This window comes from Sander lucioperca, chromosome 21, assembly GCF_008315115.2.
Source record: "Sander lucioperca isolate FBNREF2018 chromosome 21, SLUC_FBN_1.2, whole genome shotgun sequence".
Taxonomy (NCBI): Eukaryota; Metazoa; Chordata; class Actinopteri; order Perciformes; family Percidae; genus Sander; species Sander lucioperca.
This window is the reverse complement of record NC_050193.1, coordinates 8,043,575-8,062,034: the sequence shown is the minus strand read 5'-3', so window position 1 is coordinate 8,062,034 and position 18,460 is coordinate 8,043,575. Positions and strand designations below refer to the sequence as shown.

General features: G+C 42.0%; 2 protein-coding genes across 7 annotated transcripts in view; one reads left to right on the top strand and one right to left on the bottom strand.

Moving 5' to 3' along the window:
* aatka (apoptosis-associated tyrosine kinase a) overlaps positions 1-12,734 on the top strand; it is a 33,379-nt gene extending 20,645 nt beyond the window's left edge. For 2 of the 3 annotated variants that reach the window (XM_035997017.1, XM_031312833.2), the window contains 11 exons: positions 1,776-1,855; positions 2,307-2,425; positions 2,892-2,979; positions 3,121-3,254; positions 4,591-4,675; positions 4,765-4,886; positions 5,256-5,405; positions 6,111-9,519; positions 9,626-9,806; positions 9,920-10,123; positions 11,199-12,734. In XM_035997017.1, the coding sequence (XP_035852910.1) occupies positions 1,776-1,855; positions 2,307-2,425; positions 2,892-2,979; positions 3,121-3,254; positions 4,591-4,675; positions 4,765-4,886; positions 5,256-5,405; positions 6,111-9,519; positions 9,626-9,806; positions 9,920-10,123; positions 11,199-11,227 (4,601 nt within the window). In that variant the 3' untranslated portion in view covers positions 11,228-12,734. Of the gene's footprint in view, positions 1-388; positions 1,386-1,775; positions 1,856-2,306; positions 2,426-2,891; positions 2,980-3,120; positions 3,255-4,590; positions 4,676-4,764; positions 4,887-5,255; positions 5,406-6,110; positions 9,520-9,625; positions 9,807-9,919; positions 10,124-11,198 lie in introns of those variants that run through there. The other variant, XM_035997018.1, reaches the window with a different exon arrangement.
* A 1,468-nt stretch (positions 12,735-14,202) lies between these two features.
* baiap2a (BAR/IMD domain containing adaptor protein 2a) overlaps positions 14,203-18,460 on the bottom strand; it is a 58,805-nt gene continuing 54,547 nt past the window's right edge. Inside the window, exons 14-15 of one of the 4 annotated variants that reach the window (XM_031312836.2) lie at positions 14,910-14,952; positions 14,203-14,392 (exon numbers count right to left, since the gene is read on the bottom strand). In XM_031312836.2, the coding sequence (XP_031168696.1) occupies positions 14,925-14,952 (28 nt within the window). In that variant the 3' untranslated portion in view covers positions 14,203-14,392; positions 14,910-14,924. The other 3 variants (XM_031312834.2, XM_035997019.1, XM_031312835.2) reach the window with 3 other exon arrangements.

Genomic DNA, 18,460 nt, shown 5'->3' with positions numbered 1-18,460 from the left:
GTTGGTCTAATCTTTTATTCAAGAGGTCGTTCAAAGCCTTCAAACCCACTACAGAGGCTTGATGCATCAGAGTGAGTGTGTGAAGCGATTGTGTGTGTATCATTCCACGGGCCCAACGATCCCACAGTCACACTGGACCCCACCATCTTCTCTGGGAATGCCATGAGTAGGACGGGAATGAACACTCACACTCACACATTCCACTTTCAGAATAATACCACTTCTTTTTAATTTCTCTCTGTCAGGGAGGGGTGGTGGAGGCTCGGGGGGTCGGGGGTGGAGAAGTGTGGGACTGTTGTTATCGTGACAACCTCTGCCCAGTGTTTTAGTGGAGAATGGACCTTGTGTGTGTCTGCACATGAGTGCTTGCGTGTGTGTGTTTGTGTGTGTGTTCCACTGGGTACCAGGAGACGCAGCATGAGCGTGTGAGTGAGCGAGCCAAACAATGGCCCTGATTTAGGCCGGCTGGGCAGTGGATGAGCATAAGGCCGGGCTGAAACTTCCATGGAACGCACCAGTGGAGGACTGGCATTATGGGCAGAATACAGTGAAAGGTCTGTGACAGAATGAGGAGAGACACGGGAAGGGTGGTGGCATGCACCAGGACCTAAGAGCGGGGAGGGGAGGCTTGAGATAGGGCTGGTGAGTGTGTATGACAGAGGTCTTTTCTGCATCTGACAGAGCAGTGTTTGTGTCCTGTTTGGATGAGGAATGCTGCTGTCCTGGGTGACAGGGGGGCATTATGTGGGCCTTATGTCACAACTGGGTGTCTTGAAGCTGCACACAGAGCTGGCGCGTCAGACGGCACACTACCAACATGGGTGATGGTCACATCAGGCGTGATGCATGACCAGACAATCTCTGCGCCCAGGACAGAAATCCTCCTGCGTGAAACCGTCGGCAGATTGTTCCAATGAGTCGAAGCTGTGATGCGTTTCTATCTCTCTCAGCTTACTGTAGATTTAAATGTAGTCTGTATAGGAATCAAGGATTTCGGTGTTTGCTCAACAGCTGGAAAGCTCTGGACGAGCACAGTATGTGTGTTTTTGTGTGTCCCAGTTGGAGGATGAGCTCGGTGCAGACTGGGAGAGGCAGCGTGGGGAGCTTGTTCAGCTGTGCAAGGGCTCAGAGGGTTAAATCCTGCCGAGGCTCTCTCACAAACACACTGCGAACGTGGGCTATTTCTCAAAGACACACAATGAGGCTAAGACGCCTGGGGCTGGGGCTGGGGCCACGGGCTCTCGGTTCTCACACTCTGAACCACTACTTCATCCCTCCATGGGACTCAGTCACTGTCACGGAGCTCAGAGTGGCTGGCCGCGCCACTGCTCCACCATCATCTTTTCACCATCATCTCCATTTTTGAAATATGAAGATCCATGGAGGTATTTGAATTTGTGCATGACTTACTGAAACCAACTTTCCTTGTTCTTGTAGATAGTTAATTCTAGTTGGGAAGTTGTGTTTATCTGCCTTCAGGCAATCTCTCCTCTTTAGTTGGTGCCACTTTTTATTTAGGAAAATGTACATTTATTGTTTGTCTGAGAGGAGTTTCTATTCTTTCTCTTCCTTATTATGTCTGTGATGTTTCCCTGTGCTGTAGGAATCCATTTGTGTTCCCATCTTTCTATTTTTCTTTTATTGACTTTTTGGCTCCTTGAAAACCTTTCTTTCTCTGTCGTTTATTTTCTCTTGATCACTTTTTTTTCCCAACAGTCTCTATTTTTTTCCCGTCCAAACATAATCTTATGTCTTTTTTTACTGTTCCTTTCCAGTCCAGCTGCTGAAATCATCAGACCTTGGCCGCCATAGTCTACTCTATCTAAAGGAGATTGGACATGGTTGGTTTGGCAAGGTGAAACATGCTTTTGTTGTTCCTAAAACATACACACAATCACACAGTGGCTTTTGTGTCCGAAGAAACCACCTTTGTACTCATTATAACTTGCTTTAACTGTTTCAACTGCCTCCTTCCTTACTGTATGAACTGTACTGCAATGTGCTTTCTACTCTGTGAGGAATGTGCGGGTAATGCGACGATGATCTCATTCTAGCGAGGCTAATCTTTGGCACTTGTGTTGAAGAGAGGAGTTGAAATTCACAGTCACAGTAAATTCCTCACAGTTTACTGTACAGTACATGCTGCTGTAACTACTTCTTAGATTTGCTTATGGACCATTCTCATTCTACTTTTTCTCACACTTTCTCACTTTTTTAATTGCATGTTGATGCAATGTTTGTCATAGATTCCAGTCTACATTCCTAGAGTTTGGTATAAAAGTCTTCCTCCTATGTGTATTTTTCAGGTTCTGCTGGGCGAGGTCAATGCGGGCCTCAGCACCACCCAGGTGGTGGTTAAGGAGCTGAAGTCCAGTGCCAGTGTCCAGGATCAGATGCAGTTCCTGGAGGAGGTGCAGCCATACCGGTCAGTTCACAGAAACATCAGAGATCACACAGCACAGCCCTGCAGCCCATCAATAACACCACATAGCAATAAAACAATGTAAATGAATGATCACAAATGTATTATAGTATGTAGAGCTGCAATTGATTATCGAGGCATATCCCCATCCTACTATGATTAGTTGTCAACTTTAAAATGAATTATTTTGATAATCGATGAATTGGTTTGGTTACTTCACTCCTCTACTACAGTAAACTCAACATCTTTGAGTTGTGGACAAAACAAGACATTTTTGGATGTCATAGTGGGCTTTGAAAAATGCTAATCAGCATTTTTCACCATTTTATAGACCAAACAACTAATCGATTAATCGAGAAAATAATCAAGAAAATAATCGACAGTGAAAATAATCATGTTAGTTGCAGCCCTAATTATATGTACGGTGTTTGTGCATGCATACCTATTGACATCCTGTTTCCTCTGCCAGAACCCTGCAGCACCCTGCCCTCCTGCAGTGCCTGGCCCAGTGCTCAGAGGTCACTCCTTATCTGCTGGTCATGGAGTTTTGCCCTCTGGTGGGACATACTTTCATAATCAAATTCTATTTATTCAGTTCCTCCCACATACCTTATTATTTTCTTTCTTGGTTCATTGTTGTTTGGTTTATTCATAAACGGTCAGAGCAGCTTACAACCTCATTTCCTGTCTCCTCTCAGGGTGATCTGAAGAGCTATCTGTGCAGTTGTCGAGTGGCTGACTCAGAGACTCCTGACCCTTTGATTCTCCAGCGAATGGCGTGTGACATTGCCTCTGGGCTTCTGCAACTCCACAAATACAACTTTATACACAGGTGCAGTGTGTCAGTCAGTCCAGCTCTATTTACCTTCATCAACCTCAATGTTAATGCTCTAGAAAGGAACCGGTATGCTCGGAGTGCCCCCTGCTGGTCTCTCCCTGCAACAACATCCTGGTGCTGCCTGAGTATTTGTCACAAACTCCAGCATCAGTGATTTTGTTGCCGGGGGCGAGCCCCTATCGCTCTCTTTCAGCCATGTGGTTGCCATAGCAACCAATCAGGGGCTGCTGGGCAAAAGAGCTCACTTTGTGGATGAGGTGAGATTAGACAAAATGACTTAGTTAAGTCTGTGTCTTTACATGGTCAGTTGAGAATAAACCGTACATGACACTGTAAATGTACACATTTCATGATGTGATTTAATTCATGCTGTGGCTACATAGGATAATCAAAATGCAGTGAGACATATTCATTGACAATATATCACATACAATATGTTTTAACAAACACTGATATGCATAAAAAGAAAACTTCCCATAATATACTGACTTGGGTGTAACAATGGTTAAAAAAGAAGAAGAAGTATTAGTCATAAAACTCCCAGCAATAATTTAAAGCCCCTGCAAACCTTGTTTCTAATGCCAAGTATTTTGTTTATGACTAAATAAGCAACAATCAAAGCAAGATAAAAACATCCTTAAGTCTTAATATATTAAGATTTTAACACTCAGAAACTCAGGAATGTGTCAATCAATCAATCAATCAATCAATCAATCAGCATTTATTTATATAGCACTTTACAGTAACCAACAGGTATCCAAAGTGCTTAACATCAGAATCAAGACTAAAACACACATCATGTAACATATCATACAATAAAAAGAATGACACAGAGAAACAATAAAGTCAGAAGAGGTTGCATATAAATAAGAGAAGGAAATTGTCACACCACTACTATGTATTAAAAGCCTTTCTAAACAGATAAGTTTTGAGTTTAGACCTAAAAAGTGCTACATCTGTAGTCGTCCGAATTTCAGGGGGTAATTTGTTCCAGAGTCTCGGGGCTGTGTGGTTGTGGTTTGATCAAGTTTGACTGACAGTGGCCTGGCAAAATAACCAAACAATCCCACAAACGTCATTACATTTTGATTCAATTGTTGCCAAATCCCAATTGGTGCATGGCTGTACGTGACTTCATCTTTTTTCCAACTGAGCCCCGCCCACTTCAAAACAGTGAGAAGGTCCAAGATGAAACAAAACCTAAAAACAGATATAGATTGAAAAAGGTGTGCACAGGCTTTAAAGAAGATACATAAATATGGAAATAAACAGGTATTTTTATGCAGCTCAGTTGTACTGTATTAGATGACAGTTTCCTTTGTTTTGACAGTGACCTGGCCTTGCGAAACTGCCTGCTAACTTCCGAAATGTCAGTTAGGATCGGAGACTATGGTCTATCTCACAGCCGATACAAGGTCAGAATGTATTTTGATGATGTCATTTCTATTGACTGCATTTTACCTTATCAGTACTCAAACATGTTTTTGATGTTGTTGTTCTATAGGATGACTATTATGTAACACAAGATCAGATTTGGGTGCCCCTGCGCTGGATTGCACCTGAGCTCATAGATGAGGTCCACGGAAACCTGCTTGTCGTTGACCAAACTAAATCCAGCAACATATGGTGAGATATTTAAAGAGTGACAAACAGGAAATATTATTGCAAGTTTAATGAGATAGCACTACCATACCAACATCCCCTTCATCCCTTATCAAAATATAGAATTTGCTTAACACGGATATTTTTTCTTTGTGTGTATAGAAATAGGAAACAAAATGCTTGAAACTTTGTTTTAATGCAGATTATATTGCTAGAATGTTACATTGGATTCTTAGCTTTTGATGTTGTCTTTGGGAAATATGTGTAAAACACAATATACTCATAACTTAACATAAAGAAGGTTACAGTATGCAATGAACAGCTTGTTTGGAACATGGCCAAATGTGGGATATGAATGGTAAACACACTTAATGATTTCTTTGCCCGTTCCAGGTCATTAGGAGTGACTGTGTGGGAGCTGTTTGAGCTGGGGAACCAGCCGTACAGACATTACTCTGACAGACAGGTGCTGACATATGCTGTGAAGGAACAGCAGCTCAAACTACCCAAACCCCTGCTCCAATTCCCCCTGGCTGAGCGCTGGTGAGACATAGTTGCATGCCCATACTTTCGGGGAGACATACTGTACATACACATGCACAGGCAGACACTCAAAATGTTACACATCTTGAAACAACATATATTTCAGACATTACTAAGCCTCCAGGTCTTGCTGACCAATTCATTTCTAACAAGTCAGTGTTATTTACTTGTTTTTAAAATCAGCTTCTGCTTATAGTGGTGCACCAGTCCACCGTAGCAATATTTCTCTTTGCTAGCAAGGGCAGATGATCAATGCTTTCCCTATTCTTTATGTCCCCCTTGGCATTAACCAGAGTTGAATGACCTCATTCATCTTTAGCTGGGACGCCAGCCAAATATTTTTATTTATTTATTTTTCAAAATTGTTCTTCACTAAATTAAATGCACTCCACACACACACACACACACACACACACACACACACACACACACACAAAAGGAGGAATGTAAACATAGTTAACTATGCCAGCACCTGCACCTCCTTCATACAATCTTTGTCTTGAAAAAGTGCAATGCATTGCTACAAAGTGCTCACTTCAAAGGTTTTCTTTTATTTCTTTTGTTGTTGGTCTAGAAACAATTGTTTACCTTTTGCCTATTTCTCTCCTTATCCAAACCAATAAATTATTCTGAGCTAACTAAGGAGAGTAACACAATTTTAACTTCTCTCTTTTGCTTCCGACCTTGTCTTCTCTTTCTGTCCAGGTACGAGGTGATGCAGTTCTGCTGGCTGCAGCCAGAGCTGAGACCCAGCAGTGAGGAAGTCCACCTTCTACTCACATACTTGTGTGCCAAAGGCTCCAGTGAGGCAGAGGAAGACTTTGAACAACGTTGGAATGCCTTGAGACCCAACCTGCTCTGTAGCACCTCCCACACAGCTACATCTGCAGCCCTAGTCCTGACCCCTACACCCACCTCAGCTGATATCCCCAGTCCAGACCAAACTCAGGCAGTGGAGCTGGCCTCCTCTGCCTCGTCCTCCTTCCCCCTCCTGGATCACTTCTCTGACAGCTTCCACTCTGACACAGGGGATGACCTACTGACTGTCATGGAGACCAGCCATGGTCTCAACTTTGAGTACAAGTGGGAGCAGCCCAGAGCTGAGCAGCCCTACTGCTCCTCCTCCACCAGTGGGACACTGGGCCAGGGGAATCCATATTACCAGGATATATACTATTCAAGTAAAGGAAGCACCTCAGGGGGCTGTAAGACTGACAGCCTGACCTCAGGCATATCCCCATCCTACTATGAACCTGAACACCCAGGAGTGGTCCCAGTGTTGAGTGCCCATAGCCCCTCAGTCAGCAGCGAGTACTACATTCGCATAGAGGAACCAGTAGAGTGTAACATTAACCTGGATGACAGCATGGTGGACTACAGCCCAGGACTGGAGGCCAGCAGCAGCAGGTTGTCCACTGAGAGTCGGACTGGTGCATCCATGGCACAACCCAGTGCTTACTGGTCAACTGACAACAACACATCTGCTGCCTATGACTCTGATTCAAGCCCCACTGTCCAACTAACCATGGAGCCACTGCTGAGACAGTCATCCAGCACCAGCCCTGTAAAGCTTGGCCACTCGCATAACTGCTTCTTTTCCAGTCAGGACGACATGGTCTACTCTGAACAGTCATCAGCATACAAGGCACACCAATCCTGTCTGTCTGAACTAAATACATCGCCAGAGTCCAAATCAAACATTTACCATCCAGTGGGGCGTTTAGAAAATCCACGCAGTTTGTCACAAGCAGTCAGCAGCCCCAGCTTAGGGTTCTGCGATCCCTACCTTGAAGCGAGCACAGGTCGGAGCACGATTAATGAAAGCCATAGTATGATGGGTCCCCTCAGAAAGACACTACCCATCGTTAACCACATTAGTATTGATGTAGGGACTGAGGACGGCCTGCTGGTGGGCCAGCAGAGAGGTGACAATATTGAAGATGACCTTTTCTCTGAGGGAGAGGCCACTAACTGGACCTCAAACCATTCAGCAAACAATAATAGCCTGAGCTTTGACAGCAGGCAGACAGGCAGTGGGCATGACGGCTATCTGGACCTTCAATATACTGCTCACTCTAACACAACAGAATTATGGTCTTTAACCAAGGCCAGCACCAGAACCTTCCACAGCTCCAGGTCTTGTGGCACTAGGGAGGCAGAAAGAGTAGACTCTGGTTGTAACGCTGCTAGCAAGCCCACTGAATTAGGTTCATACATTCACTTATGTCACAAAGAAAGAGAGGGAGCTGCCACTCAGGCAGAAATGAACTTAACTGCAGACAATCTAAGAAGCATTGATTCTCTAACCAGCTCAAGTATTAATGCCAGAGGTACGGAGAGTGGAAAAGTGGAGGGAAAATGTGAAAAGCAGCTGTTGCTTAATGGAGAGAGACTGTACTCTGAGCCTAAGATGATTCCTGAGGCAAGCTATATAAAGTCTCCATCCTCTTTCAAGGAGCCTCAGACTGGTCAAACAGGAGCCTTGTCAGCCAAGCAGAGAGGTAATATGTGGGAGGGGATTTCAACAGGAATCTCTGTTGGCCTGGGAGACAAAAGGCTAAACTATCCACAGACATCAGAAAGTAGCCGAGCGTTGGACAGTAGATTGGGGGTCAGAGACTCCAGCATTAGCCTGGCTGAACTTGGTGACTACAGTGAGGATGATGACGATGACATCACCGATATCACGTCGGGGATCTTTGCCGACTTCAACCTGGACTATGCTGAGCTAGAGGAGGAAGAGCTAAGCCCATTGAAGCATCCAGAGGGAACTCCTGACTCTGTAGACACCCTTAACCTGTCCTCATCGATGGCAAGCCCCTGTGATCAAGCCTTCAGCCCCGATCCCTTCAATACCCCTGTCCTACCCAAATCCCTGGACAGTGGCTACGACACAGAGAACAACGAATCTCCAGAGTTTCTCTTCAAAGAGCTTGGAGATCCCCGGGGTGGTGAGAGGAGCCCTAGGCTGGGAGGAGAACCTGAACTAGTTCTGCATGTGGGTTTGGGCCAAGGGGTCTGCACATCCACAAGCACCTCAGAACTAAAGAGCCTGACTGATAAGAACCCATACAGGGACTCAGCCTATTTTTCTGACTATGATGCTGAAAATGAGAGGAGCCCTCAAGAGGAAGGCAGTAAGTTCTTTGCAGGTTTAAGTAACCATGACTACCATACTGAGAAATTGAGCTCTATCAGAGTTGATGATCTTGTCAAAAGGCAATTCAACAAGGAACATCTAACAAATCTGAGACACATCAAAAATTGTGCGTTGGTGAATCTCTCAGAGGCTGACCCTAGTTCACACCATCCCCTTCATACCCCTGGGTTGTCCATGCTGTCACCGTTTCCTCCGCAGATGGGCGGCTGCCTGACTAAAGAGTCTGCCCCTGCAGATGATGATCTCGGGTTGGAGTCGGAGCACTCAGGAGAGGAACCTTCCTCAGAACTTTGCTCCTCCATTGGGTCCGAAGCCCCTTCCACTGTCCAGGAGGCCCCAGGAAACCACGAGGAGGGGAACAGAAGAGCAGAAGATTGTTCCCCTGTCCAGTCTTTGCATTCAGACTCCACCATAACCGAATACAGAGATGAGGCCCCCAAAGAAAATGAAAATGGTGACGGATCCACAGAATCCACAGAGGAGGAGCTGCCCGAATTCATTCACATCAAGGAAGAGGAGGAGGACAGAAGGGAGGGTGTGAGGCTAAACGAGGAAGATTTTGAGGACATAGACGCAGGGGAATGTGACTCACAGGACAGCTTATGTGAAGAATCCAACGGCCCCCTCGACCTGTCCTCTTCCTCGTCATTGTTGGAGCTGTGTGGAGAAAACGTGAGAGCTCCGCTGGAGGAGGCGGAGGATGAAGATGACTCCGATGACAGCGAGTCTGATGAAGAGTTGAGGACCTATAACATCCAAGATGAAGACAGCGAGGAGAGTGAGGAGGATTTCACCACAGTGCCAGTGGTGGTAAGCGACTGCAGCAGGGCTAGACACCTCCGCAGCCTCCTGAAGATGCCCACCCTGCTCACCCAGTCCTTCTGTGACGAGTTGGAAAGGAAGAAAAAAGCTGTGTCCTTTTTTGACGATGTTACGGTGTTCCTTTTTGACCAGGTATGAGAAGTTTTTATAGGTCAAAGTTGAGCAATGTGTATTGTCTATTAACAATTACTTTATTGCTTTAGATTATGAGAGGAATATTTTTGTTTTTAAATTCCAGGAGAGCCCCACGGGGGAGCTGGCTGACTACGCCTTCTCCACAGACACAGAGTCCAGTGGGCAGGAATCCTCAGAGGAAAAAAACACTGACCACCAGCTACAATCTGACCCTGAACTTGAAGCTCAATCCTGTGAATCATTCTGTCCTTCTGAAGAAACCGATGGCAACAACTCAGAAGAGGGTGAGTTTGTTAAGAACACAAAAAGCTACGCAGAGCAAAACCCTAACTCTGATTGATTTATCCCAAATTGTGTACATGATTACTGCAATTATGCCTTGTCTGTGTGCATTCAGGTGGGGGTTATGAATGGCAAGATGACCTCTCGTTCGAGCCCCGCCTGTCCTCACCTGACACCATACCTGAGCCCCAGTCCTCACCCACATCCACCATCAACAGTCCTGAGGCTCCTAAACCTGTAGCTGTAGCACTTAACCGTTTCATGGTCTCACGATTCTCTATCACACATGTCTCCGACCCCCACATGGGCTCAGCAACAGGTCTGGATTAACTGTCTTTCATACACAGTTTGGACTGTTGTATAATGTTGAAAACCTCTAATCTTAAATTCTTAATCACCCAATATTTTTTTAAATTCTACTGAAATTAAATTGCATGTTTTTTTTGTGTTTATTTATTTTTTGCTACAGCATACATATCATCTCTGTTAATCACGGAAACTCTCAGAAACCCCCCAAAAAAAAAGGTTCCCTTTATCTTTGCATTAATCTGTCAGAATACTGTCATTCCAATTGGCTGATCAAATCACTGTATTTCAAACCATAATTGCATAAAGCAGTAATGTTACCGCTCTATCATAGACGTTCTATCATACACTGACAGCCAGACAGCAGCCGGCTACACAACACAAGGGTTGCAGACAAGAACCCACATTAGCTTTCCTGCTAAAGTCTTCTCATCTAACTTATAAACATGGATACAAGTCCTGTCCTGCACCTTAGCTTGGTGGACAAAAGTGTGGTATTAACATTGGTTTGGAAGATAGCTATCTAATAAGCTGCTCAGCTGCAGCACATTATAACAGCATTTAATGCACCTGGAAATATCACATCTGCCCATGGCTTGTAAACTTCAGTGTCCATTTTTATTCTTTATTTTTCTTATTCTCCAGATGGATATCCCCCCCCCCATACATGTTTTTCTTCCTTTTAATAATAAAAAATGATTGATACTAAATTGAAAATAACACTGACAGTAATGGCATGACTTAATGTGATTTCAGTTGGAGTAAATTCCAAAAGTTTGTCTGAAATCTTAGTATTTTAGTGATACTCCACCAACAAACTTTTACTGTAAAATACCAGCCCTCTATAGGTTTGAAATGTGACTGGTAAAAGTTGGAAGTTGTGTCCTTCATTTTTGTCCTTCATTAAATATAACACAATGCATAGTCTGATTGGATTGACAGATATTTTGGTAAATATTTGAGAGTTTGCAGTTAAGAATTTTACACAAAGATAGAGATTTTGGTTTGAGTATCACTTTATGCTGTTTAATTATTCTCTCTTACAATGAAAGCCACCATACTTATTTCCAATCATTTATTTCCAACAGGGAACAGTGAAGATGAGCCAAAAGATTGAGTGCCCCACGGTCCTGACTGGAGGAAGATGAGTCCTGGTCCTTCTCAACACAGAAAAGCATAATTATTATATCTAGATGTTTGACAGAGTTTTATTTTTATCAACATTTGGGGCATCTTTATGAGACAGTGCCTCATATTGTAGTTAAAAGACCCTTAATGAGTTGCACCTTTATTTTTATTTTATTTTTTTTGTGAAGAAAGAGATAGCTGCTGGTAAGGCAACCTGAGTGAAAAGAGTGGATACAAAATCAGATCATATTGTTTGCCGAAATAGCAATCAGTATATTAGTTCAACATACAGTATATGACCATAACTTGTTTGCGCGATCAAATTTATGTAATTTGTGAATTTAAAAGAAAATAAATTAAGATAAGAGGAGAAAAAAATGAAATGATAGGCTTATCATAGCTTCTCCTCTCATTGGCTGCCTTGGTCCATCTGCTTACCATTGATCTGGCATTTTTAAAGACTGTTACAGCTCTCACTGTTGGAGCCAGAGAGCAATGCTTGATGATTGTTGTATAAGAAGCTAGTGTTTTATTTCAAACTTTTAAACAGCCATGGGTGGCGGTGATGGTGTTTGAAGATGGAGTTGCCGAAACCTAATTTGTCCCTTTATTAGTCATTTTGATGGTGGATTCGGTGTGCTATGTTAATGGGAACATAATAGAGGAAATCAAGGTGTTGTCACTCCCTAATTATCACCACCTCTCACTCTGGTTAATGATGACCTACAGTATAATGTATACAGTTACCATATCTGTCTAAAGCACTTTGTATAGCCAAACTGGGTCTTTATTTATAGAAGTGATGGCTCTGTTGCCTTTCATCTCCCTGTCCTGGAATGAAATATCTTAAACGTGAGGTTCCTTATTTACGCCCACAGTGCCAGCTAAAGGTTCACTTTATTTTTTTTGGCATATTGGCTTTGTTTATAACATTTCATCAGCAATAGAGTGACACCAAAGGGACAGAGAGGCGTTTCAACACAACTTAGCAGTGTCGTGTCATGTATGTTGAATGTCATCTTAATGCATATTTTCTACATATTGTCATACATAATGTATTAAATTACACTTGCGCCAAATGCCTGGGTCTGAGGTGTACAAAATATGACATATCTCACATATTGTATGAATGTTTTACCAACGTAGCAGGTAGCTTGACTTGAATTACTACTGCTGTATCGACGGCCCCCTCCCCCTCTCTATCCTTCTGTAGCTCAAAGTGCCAATTCAGTTTCCTCTCACCTTGCCTTTTAAGTTCTGCAAGTAGAGAAAACATCACTAGTATTTTTGTACGATTTGAAAAGATGCAATCCAGGATGAAAACTCGCCAAAGAGAAATTACAAAGCCTATTGGCTAAAGTGGCAGACACCTTTGGAGAAGGTGAGGTGGGTTGCTCCTTGCACCGGTAGTAACATCATTGCTGTTTCCATTGCCCCCTCTCACTCATTGCTATTGTACTATCCCAAACAAATAAATCCAAATACTTTTTTCCCTTCTCGTGTCTGTAATATATTAATCCGCATTGTTGTCGAGGAAGTGCAATTTCTTACAAAACGAGAACACATGAAAACATAACATAACACAACACATAAAAGTATGAAGTTTCTGCCCATTTAGATTTATTTTGGACAAGATAATTTATATGCACTTTCTGTACAGTACAGATATAATACAAACAGAGACAAAGGTGAGAAATAGACAGAATGAAAGCTATATAAAAGTAAAAAATGCATTTGAAATTTGCTGCCAATGAGCGGTGTAATAAACGCCTGATCATATCACTCAGTGTAAAGGACTCACCCATGGAAAACTGACTTTTCATGATTTAACTCTCATCCATGGAAAATGGACTTTTCACAATGTAACTTGATTTATTGCAATCTAAGAGGCATGTAGCTCATTCACACAACCACACACTATTTCTTTTTCATCACATACGGTTCCACTTCTATCCCCACACATCATACTGTAGATAATTGCCTCTGCTCTAAGCTTTTCTTCCAGATGAGTGTATAATACTGAGAATGAACGATGAAAAGCTATGTTAATACTGTACCTTACCTGATAAGCTACCACTCCCTCAAAGCTGAATATATATATATATATATATATATATATATATTTTTTTTTTTTTTTTATTAAAAGCCCCAATATATATATGCACTGTATTTCATTTCTTGGCTTCATATCTGGCAGCTTAGATATTACTGAAATTTTAAGAAAAGGAAAAAATAGTAAAAATATTCTTGTATTATGTTGGTGGAAGTGCACTGTACTGAAGATCGCTAAGCAAAAACAAAGTCCTGACATTACAAGCAAACAAAACAAAAAGGGAAACAATCCTACCTATATTTTCAGGAATATAAAAATACAAGTTGAACTGTGATGCATATGCCCTCAAACCAGTTTACAGAATGATTGGGCCAATGCTGCATGAAGCATAGGTTTTAAAAATAAATAAATAGAAGGCACAGTCCCCATATTGAAAATATGGGTATACTGTATCACAGCTAGTAAATCTATAGTACTATATCACTTAACAAAAGCAGAATCTTACTTTCCCCAACTGACCAGTTCTAGCTATTTGTGGCAGTATCCAATCAACACGTCGGTGCATGTTAAAGTGATGCACTGACAACTGCTGTAGATAATCTTATTCACCCCAAGCCTCACCTAAACAGCTCGTTAATGCAAATAATCCTCAAATGAAATTTACAGTGTATAGTGTTGAAGAACAAAAGAAATCCCATAGTAGAAGTGCAGATAAATAATAATTCCACTGCATTACTTGTAAAAACCTATTAGCCATACCTTATCCACAACTGGTGTGATCTAAATAACTAATAAAATCTACTCTCACAATTGCAATTGAATGTTCAGGCTGAGACATTCAACATTTGTGAAAGCGTTTGCAAAAACATCCCAAGAATTAACCGAAAATTCTCAGAGGGAATTTTCACGGCAAAGAAACTCAATTCTTAGTAGTGTGGGACATCTTGTGATAATATACAACTTAAACATGCCGATTTTGGCCATTTTTCTCTCTCCCCTTTAAAAAGTGGACAAAAGGGGGCAGCAGGCCGCTAGTAGAAGATGGGCGCAGATCGGTCATCAGTGAAGGTGGGCCGGAGGTAGACCTCCAGGGAACGGTCACTGTGGGGAGAGGAGGGGTGAGACAAGGAACAGTGACAGTTAGGTTGAACACATGACCGAATTTAAATAGATCATGGCCAGTTATGTAACCACACCCAAAAAAAAAATCTGCCTTCCCGTAGATTTTGTTTCTTACAGTAAGTTGAGCAAATAGTTACAGTATCTACTGTGAGTTTTAGCAAGCATGTAATGAGAAAACTCAAGTAAAATATGGAGGGGGAGAGAACAAAAACAGCTTGCTAATAGGCATGCATGCAGGGTTAGTCTTCTCTGTATGATGGTGTGATGCACACACATAAGAAAAGGGAAAGTTATTCTTTTACAACCCAAAGCCTGCTGGACTGACTGAACCAAATGCTGCCACATCTGTGGAGGCCAAAGGACAGAAAAGACCAGTGATTCCCAGCATCCTACTGATGAGCCAGACAGCCAATGACAGCAGAGAGAGAGAACCAGGCAGTAAGAGAGAGAAGGAAAAAAGGGATTGGCTGAAAGGCGATGGAGGCTGGTGACTTACGGAGGTCCTGTTCCCTCAGAACCGGGACAATTCTGGACCCAAACTGGAAGGTAAAGAGAACTTTGGGGTTTGAATGGCTCATCTCTCAGATCATGCATGGGTCACATTTTGTAACAACACTGCTGGTTAGTCTGGTGCAAGATGAACATACCATAGGTTGATAATAATCACTGTAACTGAAATGAGGGATGGAAAACGTAAGTACACACTTCATGCTCAACATGCCATATAGGCCTACTGTGTGCTCCTGAACTCTGTAAGGAAATGTGTCTGCAGCTGTGGACATACATTTTACTGCAAATGCAATGCAATCAACAGGCAGTTTTGTGCTAAAAATGCAATTATTATTTTTATCACCCAAATACAACTCAAACACAAGCCAAAATACAACAAAAGAAGATAAGCAGGCAGGCAGAGTTCAGATACTCACAATACGCATACTGTACAGAAACCACCACACACACACTGACAGTCCTTTTTTTTTCTTTTTTTTTTTTTACAGTGACACAGAGCACCACAGATGCTATGGGTGTTACTGAAGGTGGGGGAAGGATAAAGCTGCATGCTTGGGACACAGCTGTGGCCAGAAATGATTTGGGTGGCAGTTTTGAAAAAATAATGAAACATTTAACGGGAGAAAAAGATCAGTTCAGAGGGAAAAGTTCAACATAACTGAAAATGTCGTCACTGACAGAACAGATTTCTCGTCAGACCAGACTGTTTATTAATATATAGAGATATGTTTTATTTAGAATACCTTTGTAAAAATTCACCATACATTCAAGGTCCATTTTTAGTATCACATTTTCTGGTTTCCCTCCACAGCATGCACAAGATAAACACTTCAACTAATCAGTAGTTTCTCATTGTTTCTGGAAATATTTTTTTTTTTTTTTTACAAGGACAATAATTGTTTTAAAAGAAAAGACCAAAAACTACACAGCCATTCAGGGAATACAATCATAAATAACACTATGAGCTGCAAAAGCCATGGTTTCATTTTTACCAAAAAACTAATTCACAGCTGTTTTTGAGGATACTCATCAGAAGATAGACTCCTCCAAACTCAGTGCTGCTTGAGAAAAAAGACCAAACTGAAGGTTAATTTAGTTTAGCCAAGATTGGCAAAAAAAAAAACTTTCTATGGGGCTGAGGGTGGAACGTTTTATGAATGTATATTAAAACATGTTTTTTTTGCAATGATCATAATGAAGTGCAATTTGGTGGACTGACGGAAACAATTGATATTTTATATATATATATATAAAATATCAATACATACTGTATATTCTTGAAGCTCAATTTGAAAAGTTGCTTCATTGCTCATAAAGTATGTGTTTAAAAAAAAAGAAAAAAAAAAGAAGCAAAGTAAGGCAAATATGACACGCTCCCTCTGGACGGAAAATCAAGTCTAGCACTGACATAAGAAAGCACAGCGCTACCTCTCTCAGAACAGAAACATAGTATTCTGCTGCACAGCCTTACTTTGAACCAAGCTTTTTTTGAGCATGTGTGTGTTGGGTGGGAACTCGATAATACTGGGCCCACTTGTGCTTAAAAAGGCCATTCAGCCAGTGGCTTTAGTACAACGACATTGAAGTCTTTTGGCACTTGTACAGTACATGAACATGTCCTTTAGTTTGACAAAATGACACAACCATGTACATGCATGAAAGACAAGCAGTAGCAAAGGCAGTCTCTTGAGAGATCAGTCCGTGATGGTGGACTGTGATCAGAGATAGAGTATTCAGAGTCCATATCGCTGCATGCCGAGCAGGTAGGCCCCGCTCTGGCTCTCTTGCTCAACGCAATCCTCCACCCACCAACCGCTACTGTCCACACCGACACCACCAGCAGCAGCACCCGGGATGGATGGAAGGAGGAAAGGAGGGACCCGAGGAGGAAGAGAGGACAGAAAGGAGGGATGAAACTGGCCTCTTCCACTTGGAGAAGGGGTGTGTGTGGAGGCAGAGGAGGAGAGGAGGAGATAAGTGGACAGGAGGGAGGCTAAGAGGAGGGAAAGATGGGGAGGAAGAGGCCCCTGTGCTATCCGGAGCTGTCTGTGTCTGTCTGTATGTCTGTTCTCACACAGTCGAAATCAATTTGCCATCAGGACTGTCACTGTGGAACAAAGAGAGAAGGAAGCTTGCCAGGTCGGACACACTCAGAGAGAAATGGAGAAAGACAAGACAGGCACAAGGATGCAGGGTAGAGTTTTGAAGAAGTGTAGGTGGGGCCATTAAATCTACGTTGCCCCACCTACAACTACAACTCCAAACACACCTGCCGTGAGGTAGATTGGACTTCCAATTCCCTCATCAACACTTTTTAATCCAGATATATTTGCTAGTGCGATGTTATTGCCCATATAAAGCACTTTTATTGAATATTTGCATCTGGCTGTCACTGAAAAGTAGACAAACCCCAGACATTACTGTTGATGAGAAAATCAAGTCATCTCCTTAGCTGGAGGGATGTAGTATTAGATTAGTCTGTTGGGGTGAATACACCCTGCAGCACAGTGTTGTCTCAAAATACTGGTACAGAAAAAAACACATTCAGAGCAGACAAGAGTATGTAAAACAGCTCGACACTGGTGCCCAAAGCCCCAGACTGACATGCAGTGATGACTGAGATGAGGTCAGCATGATGTCTATTGTCACAACATGTACTCCACCAGACACTAACACAAGTGCACCTAGGCCACACACACTTACGCATATACATGTACACAAAGATGTACTCCCTGATTGGACAGAACACAGGCACAGCATCATTCCTAACCCTAACCTCACACAACCCTGGTGAGTCAGCAAGGATTTAATAGGATTAAAAGTGAAAATATACTGGGCCAAGAGAACTCTGACAATAAACTGAGACGCTGACCCCGGTAGACATTCATTCATTACTTTAAAGAGCTATTTAGAAAAAAAAAAAAAAGTTAAGCAAGAAGGAGCAAAGAGGAAAGGGAAAAGAAGACACAGTCAAAAAATGTTCAAAGGAAACACTGTGCGTACATCTCATGAGGTGGGGATTTAACACTACAGCAAAGATCAAATCTATCGCTTGAGCTTAACTATATTCCTCACTAGCTGTGAAATCATTAGTCTATTAATCAATTAGTCGATCGACAAAAAATGAATGGCCAACGATTTTAATAACTGATTATTTGTTGAGTCAATTTTGAAAGCAAAAAAGCCAAAAAATATCTGGTTCTAGCTTCTTACATATGAAGATTTAGTGCTTTTCCCTTTATTATATTGTTTTATTATAATAAAAACGTTATTTTTAATATAATAAAAGTATAATAAAAGTAAACTGGATATATTTGGGTTTGGGATTGTTGGCCAGACAAAACAGGTAATCTTAAGACGGCTCTAGGAAATTGTGATAAAGTGTCATTTTATAGACTTAACGGATAATTAAAAACATCAAATCTACTATGTATAATCTATATTATATAAATGTGGGTAATTGCACTACTGCATTTCACTGTCTTTGTACTTGTACACTGCACAATGACAATAAAGTTGAATCTAATCTTAGACTAT